The following is a 12,195-nucleotide window of genomic DNA, read 5'->3' on the forward strand; positions in this document are numbered from 1 at the left end:
TTTTAGTGGAAAATATTTTTCATTAAAATATTATCCCTATTTCTACCAAATAAAAAATAATAATAATATCTATATTTCTATCATTTGATTTTCATACATACTTTTTGATTTTTTTCTTTTTAATCTCTATCATTTGATTTTCATACATAGACTTTCTGATTGATTTGTAATCGATCTGTGTTTCTCTCTTATTTTACTTTTAGACCCTTGTGTTTATATATTTGTTTTTGATGCAAGATTGTTTCTTTTTTTTTTTTTGAAAATTTTCTCTTCTCTATTTGTTTGCTGAGAAAACCGAGCATTAGAATCAAATATAATTAAAAAAATAGCTTGATTAGTTGTTAATTTTTTAAATATTTTAAATATTTTTTTAATTGATTAAAATATTAAAAAAATTCACTAAAAATAAAAAAATACTAATTAAAAACTCAAAAAAATAATTTTCAAAAATTGAAACAAATTTTTAATACAAAATCTATTTTGACTCGTTCAGACTCGTCCATTTGTCACGTTTGAAAAAAAAAAAAAAAAAAAACTAACAAATTATTCCAAAATTCCCCCCCCCCAAAAAAAACTAACAAATTATTCCAAAATTCCCCCCAAAATTATTCCAAAATTCCCCCCAAAATTTCCCAAAAAAAAAACTTTCCTTCCTTCGGTACGTGTATTTTCTCCGATCTCTGTTCTGTTTCGATTCTCTCAACTTTCCAGATCTGCTTCATCTTCAAGCTTCAATAATGGCCTACTTTTCAACTTTCTAGATCCTCTCTAAACAGATCTATAGCTTTATTATCTTCACAGTAATTCAACATTTTTTTTTATATATTTTAAATCGATCGTTTTTTTCACTGATTTGGGGATCTATACATGCAGATCGAAACTCGGAGACTTGCAGAGTCGAGACGAGATCGTTGCTGAAAGGAATCGACGTGAATCGAGTTCCTTCGACGATCGATTGCGAGGAAGAAGCTGGAGTTTCGTCTCCGAACAGCACGATCTCGAGTATCAGCGGGAAGAGAAGCGAGAGAGAGGAGCCCAACGGAGAGGATCTCGATCTCGATCTCGATCTCGAGAGAGCTTCATCTCGAGGAATCAGCGACGAAGAAGACGGTGATACCTCTAGGAAGAAGCTTCGTCTCTCCAAAGACCAGTCGATGATTCTCGAAGAAAGCTTTAAAGTTCACAACACTCTCAATCCGGTAAGTACATAGCTCAGTACTACTGGTCTTCCATGGAGGTCAGGGGTATTTCGGTATTTTACTGAGAATTTTGGGCTTTGTTTTGCAGAAGCAAAAGCTGGCTTTGGCTAAACGGCTTGGGCTCAGACCTCGTCAGGTGGAGGTGTGGTTCCAGAACAGGAGGGCTAGGTTAGAACTTTGTTTATTTTTTAATGGTGTTTTCGATATTTTAAGTAGAGTGAAAGTCCAGGAACTCCAATCAGGTGAGTGATATATATTTTCTATCTTATTTTTATCATTGTGAAACACTTATATGATGACCTATTAGCTAAGGGTTTTAAATGCTGCATGATACTTCGGAGATTTTCTATGTAGAAGTTAATTTGATTGGGCTGTTGTCCCTGACGGGTACCTTCTACCATTTTGGAGAATAGTTTTTGAGCAAAATATAACCAAATAGAGAAAATATTGCAAGGATTAATTTATTCAATCTAAAACAAGTTTCATTACTGACTAGATTTAGTTATTCATAATTTTTAAATTATTTGCATTTTTTTTTACATGTTGATTTATGTAGAAGTTTATGTGATTCGCAGCCATTAGAGGGCGGTCCTGGCCATAAGCTTCCCAAAAGTGAAACTACGGAAAATAAAGCTACAGTGCTCTATATTGGTCGAATTCCACATGGGTTTTATGAGAATGAAATAGAAGGTACAATTTTTTTTTTTATAAAAAAAGTGTATATATACATGTATGTGCTGATGTGTGTATGAATTTCAAAGCAGAAAATGTTTTGTTGTTCATATTTGTGCAGGTTTCTTTAAACAGTTTGGAACCATCAAGAAACTTGACTTGCCAAGAATAAGAAGGTTGGGGTCTTAATATTATTATTGCTTCTCATTATTGTTATATATATATATATATATATATAATTTAACTAAGCATTTGTGAATACAAAGCTAAATTTGAAGATTTGTTTAATTATAATGTTTGTTTGTTTAATCGTTATCTAAGAAGAATGGACATTTCTAAGATTTTTAACCATGTCGGACGCATCCACTCACTGCAAGTCTCCTATTTAATTTTTTAAACTATGCATGCTTTATACATTTGGAGGACACATGCTTAGATACAAATAAAGCATATTATCAGTTTGAAGAAAACAACTTGGATCCAATAATAAAAATAAAAAAACAATATTGTTTTATTCCCATTAATCTCTCATCCTTTAGAATTTTTAAGTTTAGGAATTATAAAGGCCATATTGTTTATAAACAGAGCTTTCTAAAATAGATATTATGGCCTTTTGTACAATGAAGAAAATGCTTTCTTACTATTTCGATATAATATAAATGTATTTGCAATGTAAAAAATTGAGAGAATAATTATTATTTTAATGTATACATAAAAATGTATATTTATTTGTTAACTTGTCTCTAAAATTGTATGAAAAGAATGGAAATTATTTTTTTAGCAATGACATCCTCTATTACAAAAAAAAAAAAGTCATTTTATTATTTAAATATTTATTTATAATGAAAATAAAAAAAATCCAAAAAAATTTTCATTCTCCCTCCTGCCTTTTCCATTCCCGCCCGGTTCCCCCACCCCAAACCCAAAATCCCTAATCTCAAAAATCCCTAATCCCTTCCCCTCCCCCCCATTCCCGCCCGGGTTTTCCCCCACCCCAAACCCAAAATTCCCAATCTCTTCAACCAGTGCAGTGAAGCAACTTCACACCCAACCTCTCAATCCATCGCGCCTGGTTCTTCAAGCTGAACAAAATGAGCAGTAGTAGTAGAAAAGCCAAGAACATGAACAACAATCCCATTTACAAAAACCCTAACTCCCCAATCGAATCCAGAATCAAAGACTTACTCTCTCGAATGACCTTGTCCGAGAAGATCGGCCAGATCACTCAAATCGATCAACCAGTGCGGTGAAGCAACTTCACACCCAACCTCTCAATCCATTCAATCACTCATATCAGAATTTCAGTCAAAAAACAAAAAAAAAAAAACAAAAACCGTTCAACTCTTTCTCCTTGATTACAATTTGTGCCCTAGTCTATCAACACTTCTTTTGCTGAGTATCAGAGCCTTCATTCATCCTCCACCGCGGCGTGTTGAGGACGTATCAGAGCCATGGCTTTGGGACTAGCTCTTTACCGAAGCATTCTCCCACAATCTGATTGGAAGGGACTCTCACGGTACACATGTATCTCTGTTTCCTTCCCTCTCTTCCCTCCCATTTTGAACTCTAGGTTTCTTCTCTGATATTTTCATTTTGTTTCTGTTGTTCGTGTGTTGTTCTAATGGGTCTGAAATGCTTGGATTTTCTCTGTTCTTTGTTAAATAAACTAAGCTATCGGTTTGTCATTGCGAATAAAATAAAATCTGAGTACAAATTTCAAACCAAACTACTCCCAGATTTCATGATAATTTAAAGACCCAATTTTTGGATAGCTTTCAACATGTAAATCACGAAGCTCCCAAGTTAAAACATGACTAAAAGTGAAATCGCATAAAAAAATTTTTTTAAAAAAATTCATAGGTTAGTTTTGTACTCTGTCTCTCTCTGTCACTATTTGTTGTTCTTATTTGTTGGAGCTTCTCTATCTTTATTTATTTACTCTCTTTTTTTTTCTAGATGAATTGGAATTGGAGTTAGTTAATTGTTATCTCATTTAGTGAACTTACTGGGTTTATGGTATTCTTTTGCAATGTGGGAATTATAATTGCACTGGGTGTTTGCTAAGAGAGAGATAGATGAATAATAATGGCTTTTTTGGGTGTGATGTGAATTGTTCTTATTTTTTATCTTGTATCATTGCCTTAGGAAATTTTTTTTTTCTTGGCTGGAATTGTTCTATTTCCCTCCTAGGCACACAAACAAACCCTCTTTCCTTCCCTCTCTTAAGCCAAGAATGCTCCATCTAATTGTGTGCCTGTGAGGTCTTTGTTAAAAGTTGTAAGCCAATTGGCGTTTCTTCCAAATTTAGGTCATACCATGCATGTGTCACTTGCCTGCTAATATGTAAATTCTGATTTGAATCTTTTTTACATATGACCTAGTATATACTCTGCAATGGTGGATTTTGAACCTCTTTCCCTCTTTGATTTTGGCTGCAGTTGGGGTCTGTCTGCTACAGGAGTTGTTGGCTGCTGTGTCACAGGGGAGTTTGGTTTTGTAATGTTGCTGTAATGTTGTTGTGCCCCTGCTGCTACTGTATTGGTGTTGTTTTTTTTTTTCTTTTTTTCTTTTTTTCCTTGGTTGCTCTTGATTGGTTTGTCTTCCTTTGTTGCTTTCTGTCTAGTGGTATGTTTTTGCCAATCATTATGTTCTTGTCGTTCTCTGTGGGTAGTAAAACATTATATATATAATACTAATAATGTATATAATAATTTAGTTGTTGTTGCTGCTGCTACTGGTCTGTTGCTGGTGTTAGGTTTGCTGCTGGTTTTCTGGGCTGCTACTAGCTCTAAAAGTTCAGGAACCAGAGCACCAAGCGCTGCAAGCATGGCCCAGCGAGCATGCAGTATTTCAAAGCTGCAAAAAAACCAAAACAAAACAGATCACTGGGCAGTTGCAATTTAGGTAGAAAATATCGTTCACCATCACTAATAAGTATAATTACAATATTCACCCTCAATCAAGCCTATCATATCTAGGACATCATACTGCATTTTACAAACTATAAATAATGGTAACATCCGCTTTTCTCCACAGTAATACATTCATGTCACAAAATTCTAATAATTGATTAGGATATTTGGTTAGCCATTGTTTGAAACAAGTAGCGGTTACTATTTCATTGCTCATGTAAGACCTCCCAGATGATAGCCACACTAAGTCTGCACTGCATACTCTTTGCCACAGTTCAAACTTTAGTGATAGGAAATCTGCATTCATATCCATAAACTGACTCTGTTGGCCAAACATTAACTACACATAGCCACATAAAAATTAAAATTAAAATTAAAAAATTTGTTGTGCCAAGAGACAAACATTAAGAAAAAATGATACATACTTGAAATATTTCTGGAAAGCCACAGGATCCCTACTTAAACCTACAATATCAAAGCCATAGTTCCGTGGTAGTTCTCCAGTCAAATATGAAGGATAGTCTATGAAATTGGTCCGTCACCAACTTTCTTGGCTTGAGCTTGTTTATGTTTGTTCTCTTGTCTTGCCTCCTCTTTATTGATGTAATTCATATATGTTATATATGGCTTTCTCATCAATAAAGTTTCTTGATTTGCTGATCAAAAACAAATAATATAAATAATAATATGAATTTCAATTTTGATATGAGCTCAAATTTATTATAAACAATTCAATTATGGGTTGGTTTGTGATAAGAATATAATATAACTAATAATTGTTTGTCTTTTTAATAGTTACCTACTACAATAACAAAATGGATAAAATCTTGAAAGGAGTGTATGGCTTCTTCTAAATGTCAGGTTTAATGTTTTCTTCCTTTTTTTTCCCCTTTTGGCTGTGAGGTTACTCCTGAGGTTGGCAAAGAAAATGGAAGCCATTTACTTCTTAATGATCAAAACAAATACAGATCAATGTTGACTCGCACATATTCATCTATTTGGATGATTGGGGGCTTTATATTCATAATCTACATGGGCCATCTCTATATTTGGGCCATGGTCGTGGTTATCCAAATTTTTATGATAAAAGAGTTGTTCAATCTACTCAGGAAAGGACACGAAGAAAGGGACCTCCCAGGATTTAGGTTGTTGAATTGGTATGTTAGACCAGATTCTTGTCAATGTTCAACTGTCAACTGAAGTGTGGTGTTTATCTAGGAGAGCTATTCTTGGAGAAAGCTCATTAGTTAAATGAATGACAACTAATGAGCTTTTTCAATTTATTTAAATTCTAAGTGAACCAAATTTTGACACAATTGTATAATTTGTAACAAACATGTTGTATCTTTCAACGGCCAGCTTGTCCTTCTTTGCCCTGTTTTTGGGTTTCACTAACATCCAAAATTTCTGTCAATGATCTCCAAGTGAGTTTGATTGCTATATATGACAAATTGTTTCTGTTTGCTTTTAATTTCAACAGGCATTTTTTCTTCACTGCTATGCTGTTTGTATATGGCCGCATTCTCAACCAACGGCTTGCCAACACTATTACTTCTGAGAAATTCTTCTATCATCTTGTGAGCGGCTTTATCAAGTATTACATGGTTACCTGCTATTTCTTGTATGTTGCAGGTGAGTTTTATATCATCATGCATTTTCCTGCAAAAGGTTTGGGGAATCTTACAATTAATATGCCTCTTGTAGATCTGCATCACACTTTAAAACGCTACCATGGACACTAGTACGAACACAGACAACATCGATTTTCAAAAAAATTAGAATACTAACATGGCATGGATACTAGAAAAAATATTTCATATATTTTTATTTGCTATGCATATGAATATAAATTTAGGGAACAGAGATGAGAGACATTGATGTATATGTAGGTGTATTTTTGTTTTTTCTACTCTCTCCTTATTTATTTCTATATATATATTTTTTTGATCCAAAATCTGCCTTCTAAAATTATCACTGTAAAGGTCTCTTGAGACACATCTACAGACAGCGTGCATGTTGTCATCCTGTCACACATTTTACATGCTATTCAAAGTTGGCTCAATATCTATGGCGGCTCATAAAAAAATGGAACTTCTTTACACTATCAAATTGCTATATATAGATGTATGGTCCATTTGAATACTATTCCACTATCCATTGTGAATGTACATTAAAACGAAGATTCTCCTCGGAAGTCTTTTCTCTTCCATTCAAGTTATATATTATTGGTAATTGAATAGTAAACATAGCCTATAACCGTGATTAATAACTGTCGCTGCAAATAAAATACAAAAAGAATTTTATGGCTATAGCGACAGTGTAAAACAGATGGAAAAGAATTAAAATATAGCAGCGGTTCACAAAATGTCACAAAAAGTGAAAGATATAGCAACAGTTGACCCGTCACTATAAAGTTAGCAAATAATGGGTAAATTTAAGATATAGCGACATTTATAACTGTCACTACATCGACTGTCACAATAAAAATAACTATACCAGCGTTTGAGGAAAACGTCACTATAAGGATATGTTGACGGGGCTATTGCGGCGGTTTGGCTGTCGCTATTTCAACCGCGGGTAAAGGTTTTTTAGTTTTTAGTGACGCTTTTTTCTGCTTTTAGCGATAGTTTTGGCGGCTGCTAAAAGTGAATTTTTTTGTAGTGGTGTTGAATCAGGGTGTGCCTGGCGCAAGCTGAATGTGCAGCGTGTCTTGGATGAATCGACTAAAAACCATGTTAAAATGCGGTCAAAGGAAGCTAAAAAGAAGCTAAGACCACGAAAGTATGTTGTGGATTTGATTTGCAGAATCTCTTCTTCATAATTAACTGGTGGATTAAACATGCTTATCTCTCTCTCTCTCTCTCTCTCTCTCTCTCAAACACTAATTTTATGCTTTTGCATCTATATCCATTAATAATTTTTTGATATGTATGTGCTGCATAAAGGCTTTATGTTTTGCTATCCATATGCCTGAGTAAGATGTAGTTTAATGGGCATATGCAGGAATTTTACCTATTGAGATTTTGCCTTCTGGTTAATGTTTCATTCTTGCTCTTTCCAGAGAATTTTATACACTTTATCCTTTTTTTCTGTTACCAAGATTTTATTTAACTCAAAAGCTCTAATTAATGTTATTGGGACATTTGTGGTTTCTTTTCCTTTGAAACTTTGTTTAAAGTTATATATGACCAGAACCTGTATAAGTGTACAATGTAAATTTTCAGAGTAGAGTTCTGTTGAATACTTGGTTATTTTTATAAAGGTCATCCATATTTTGCATCCTTGGTGTTAATGTAAAGTGGTTTCTCTCTTTACAATGTAATCCATGACAAACTAATTCACGAGATCACTCAAGTCATCATGCAGAGGATTTATTACCTTGAAACAATGCAGACTAAGTTAGAATGAATTATTATTTTTAGAACATTGCTTATGAAATACACATGCTTAAATGGTTTGTGTGTTTGCAGCTGCCATCTGTGTTTCTAAGTTACATTTTTATGCTTCCAAAATGATTAAGATCAAGTAGAAATGATTAATGTTCTTATTTTGGTTTGCTGAATTAACTTTTTAGTTTATTCATATGCATCAGCGGTTTCTGAATTAATTTGTGTTTTCATTTTTCAGGTCAGAAATTTTTTGGAGGGATGCAAAATATGGTCCAAGAATTAAAGAACTTAGTTTTTTAAGTTTTTTCATTTTTTAATATATGTAAGCACAGATAATTTTTTTTATTTAATTCCTTTGTATATAGTTTTGAATATTTAATTTCCATTTATGAAATATATGACGTTATTCTATTCAATATGTGGTTATGATTCAAAATATAGTATATAGTGTGTATTACATTATTCAAATGTGCATACAAAAATAATATTGATTATTTTTCAAATATGTAGCACCTTTTTTTTATCACAGATTTTATTAGTTATTAATCACACTTAAAAGATGTGATTTAAATGTTATTAATCACACTTAAATGATGTGATGTAAATATTTTTAATCACACTTAAAAGGTGTGATCTAAATGTTATTAATCACACTTAAAAAGTGTGATTAAAAATGATCATTTTTAATCACACTTCCAAGGATCACACTTAAAAGGTGTGATCAAAATATTTTTAATCACACTTAAAAGGTGTGATCTAAAGTTTTTAATCACACTTAAAAGGTGTGAACTAAAGTTTTTAATCACACTTAAAAGGTGTGATCTAAATATTTTTAACCACACTTAAAAGGTGTGATCTAAATATTTTTAATCACACTTAAAAGGTGTGATCTAAATGTTTTTAACCACACTTAAAAGGTGTGATCTAAATATTATTAATCACACTTAAAAGGTGTGATGAAAGCATTTTTTAATGACACTTAAAAAGTGTGATTAAAAATGACCATTTTTAATCACACTCCTAAAGACCACACTTTAATAAAACTTAAAAGGTGTGATTAAAAAACATACATCACACTAAAAAAAGTGTGATCTTTATCTATATTTGTAGTAGTGCAACCACCTCCGACAAGCCTGGATCTTCGCTAGTCAACTAACGGAACTCCAGAACCCAAGCAACAAACGACAATCTAGCATTGGGATAGAGTTTCGTACTAGAGAAACTTGCACAACAACCTCCGAAGAAATCACCGGCGACCTCTAAGAGACCACCACCTTAATAATCTGTAATCATCTCCAGGTTATAACAACCATACCGTCAAACTCACTGACCAAACACCACATACCTCGATCAAAAATAACCTGGGCACAGACACAACTGTCATGAGGCCACACAACCAGCACCGCCTACAACAGGCTACCAAAAAGGCAACCACTGCAGTACCAAAGAATATCTTACTCCTTGAACCATGCACACATCACCAGGGAAGAAGAATAAGGCTTGAAACTGGCGCTGGAGCAAACCGAGACCAGCACCATCTTCGCAAGCAGTCTAGCAGGCAATGCTTGAACACCCAAACCGAGATCAATACTAGCCCCAGCCGAAACAGAGCACCAAATAATTCCGGTGGGCAGCACACAGAGCACCACCCAAAACAACAATGACCCACAACACTTAAAACCCTTCTAAACTGGACAAAAAAGGCCAGATTCAGAACAACACACAAGACCACCCAAACCAGACAAAAAAAATATGATAAGGAACCCTCAAAACACCATGGGTAACAACAGAGGGAGCTTTCTCTCTCTAGATTCTAGAGTGAGAAGCTCTCAACCTAATCCCCTGAATTTCCTTTGATTTACAATAGGTGGGTGGAGTACTGTTAAAGCTAAAGGTAAAAGAAAAGTGGGAGAATCAGATCTAATAGAGGAAGAAATTGATCGAAGAATGGCTAGAAATGTAGTAGCTGGGGAGTTATCTACTTCAGCAGGTGAGCATATCATTTAGGTTCCATCTAAGGCAAACCAATCTGCTATTTTTGTAACTGAAACAACTATGGATAGCCAACCTGCTGCCACTGCAGCTGCAGTTAATACTGATAACACGTTGATCCCCAACATAGATGGTCTAGCAGGCATGTAGAAAGAATTGATAGATATTGCCATGTTAGTACTTCCTGAAGATACAACAATTCTGGAGAAAGTAAAGAACCTATCAACACCTGGGGAGAGCATACCAGATACTCCTGGACCTCATCATGCCAATTCCACCGCAAGAAAATCCTTTGGCAAGGGTAACAAAAGCCAGAGGAAGAAGAACAACTAATCTTTGCTCCTTTTTGGGTTGTGAGTTTCTATTTTGTTATCCCAATGTCTTTTAAAATTGCTTCATGGAATATTAGAGGGTTCAATGAGCCCTTTAGACACAAAGAAATGAGGTTGCAGACGGTTTATGCCGGTGCTTTGTAACTTATGCCCCGGTCCTGGCCATGGCTCTTATTGGTGTGCTTATATGCTGCTGTACATGCCATTTTGTATCAGCTTGTTTAGCTCCTCTTCCCAAATTCGAAGGGTGAGTGAGCATGTTTTTTCAGGTCGGTTAAGCTTCGAGGAGGGGTGATGCTGATCGTTGCGGTAGATTTTCAAGTTTGCTTGAGAGTTCTTCGGCTGGATAGATTTTCAACATGAAAATCTACCCACTTTAAAACATGATGCTGATCTGCTAGGCACAACTACCACGTGGGGTGATGTAAGGTTTTTATTTTGTTTTGGTTTTTTTGAATTGTTTTCGTGAATTGTGTTTTAATTGTATTTTGATATTTGCCCATATATCTTTCCTAAAGTATCTTATTTGGAGATAAAAAGGGTATATAGGTAAAATTGAGTTTTATTTTCTTAATTTTATTTGTTTTTACTCTTTTCCTTTTTTTGAAGGGGGCAAAGTTAGATTTGGTGTATTACTTGGGGTATATCTTTTCTAAATGTGTAATTTTTTGTCTTTAATTTATAACTTACCCACCCAAAAAAAAAAAAAGAAATAAGGAATTTTTTGGTTAAAGAATATCAGTCACTGGTATTTTGGAGACCAAAATAAAAGTTGTTAATGAAAGTATAATTTTCTTGTCCTGTATGAGGAATTGGTCTTTTTTGACAAACTCTTAACCAAATAAAACTGGGAGGATCTGGGTTTATTGGGATCTAACTTTTTGCTCTGTCTCTAAGTTAAATTTTTCTGCTTAGTTCATATTATGTAAGATTACTGATATAGCCCGGGACAAGGTATTCTATGCTTGTTTTGTTTCTACTGATAATAGCCTTGCATTGAGGAAAGAGTTTTTTGACTATATGCTTAGGCTTTCCATCTCAAAGTCCAAAATCCCCATGAGTTTTCTAGGGGATTTCAATGCCATAAGATACAGTTTTGAAAAATATGGGGGGTCTCTTAATTGGAACATTGAGAAAGAGGTTTTTAACTCTTACATTCTGAATGTTGAGCTTGTTGATTTGTCTTATGGTGGATGTTAGTTTACTTGGGCTAGTAAAAGGGCTAGTAGAGATTATATATCTACAAAAATTGACAAAGTTTTGGTCAATGAATCTTGGCTTGACAATGTCCCTGCCTTTACTGCTATGTTTCTTCCCTCCAGCATTTCTGACCATTCCTCTACTGTTGTTATTGTCTCTGATAAGGCTCGCTCTTTCAAAAAGCCTTTCAAATACTTTGATTTCTAGGCTAAACATGAGGAGTTCCTTCCTATAGTTGCTAAGGATTGGAGTCATTCATGGTGTTCCCATTTTCAGAGTTTGCCAGAAACTCCGAAGTCTGAAACCTATTCTTAAAGCTTTGAACAAAAAGGAATTTAGCGATATCTCTCCCTTAGAGTCTTGGCTACCAAATCTGAGTTGGAGACTATCCAATGGAAACTGGATAAGGATCCTAGTAACCACTTTTTCAAAATCTAGAAAGAAATGTCCAGAAAAGGTATGTGGATTTTAGTGATGTTGAGGAAAGCTTAGCCCACCA

The 12,195-nt window shown here is 34.3% G+C and overlaps 1 protein-coding gene across 6 annotated transcripts; it reads left to right on the forward strand.

The window, feature by feature from the left end:
• The first annotated feature begins 592 nt into the window (after positions 1 to 592).
• Positions 593 to 8,566, forward strand: LOC145824716 (phosphatidate cytidylyltransferase 1-like). Of its 6 annotated transcripts, none has more exons than XM_082925235.1 (9): positions 593 to 658; positions 874 to 1,199; positions 1,288 to 1,367; positions 1,775 to 1,889; positions 1,993 to 2,047; positions 4,310 to 5,940; positions 6,264 to 6,415; positions 7,445 to 7,564; positions 8,411 to 8,566. In XM_082925235.1, the coding sequence occupies exons 6-8, from the start codon at positions 5,756 to 5,758 to the stop codon at positions 7,477 to 7,479; spliced, it is 372 nt and encodes a 123-aa protein (XP_082781361.1). In that variant the 5' UTR covers positions 593 to 658; positions 874 to 1,199; positions 1,288 to 1,367; positions 1,775 to 1,889; positions 1,993 to 2,047; positions 4,310 to 5,755; the 3' UTR covers positions 7,480 to 7,564; positions 8,411 to 8,566. The 6 variants fall into 6 exon arrangements, 4 of the variants coding, with proteins under 4 accessions (XP_082781361.1, XP_082781362.1, XP_082781360.1 ...); XM_082925236.1 differs by lacking the exon at positions 593 to 658 and adding an exon at positions 667 to 800; XM_082925234.1 differs by lacking the exon at positions 593 to 658 and having other exon boundaries at positions 668 to 1,199.
• The last annotated feature ends 3,629 nt before the right edge of the window (positions 8,567 to 12,195 follow it).

The sequence above is a fragment of the Camellia sinensis genome, chromosome 4, assembly GCF_055761805.1.
Source record: "Camellia sinensis isolate YWXY chromosome 4, ASM5576180v1, whole genome shotgun sequence".
Taxonomy (NCBI): Eukaryota; Viridiplantae; Streptophyta; class Magnoliopsida; order Ericales; family Theaceae; genus Camellia; species Camellia sinensis.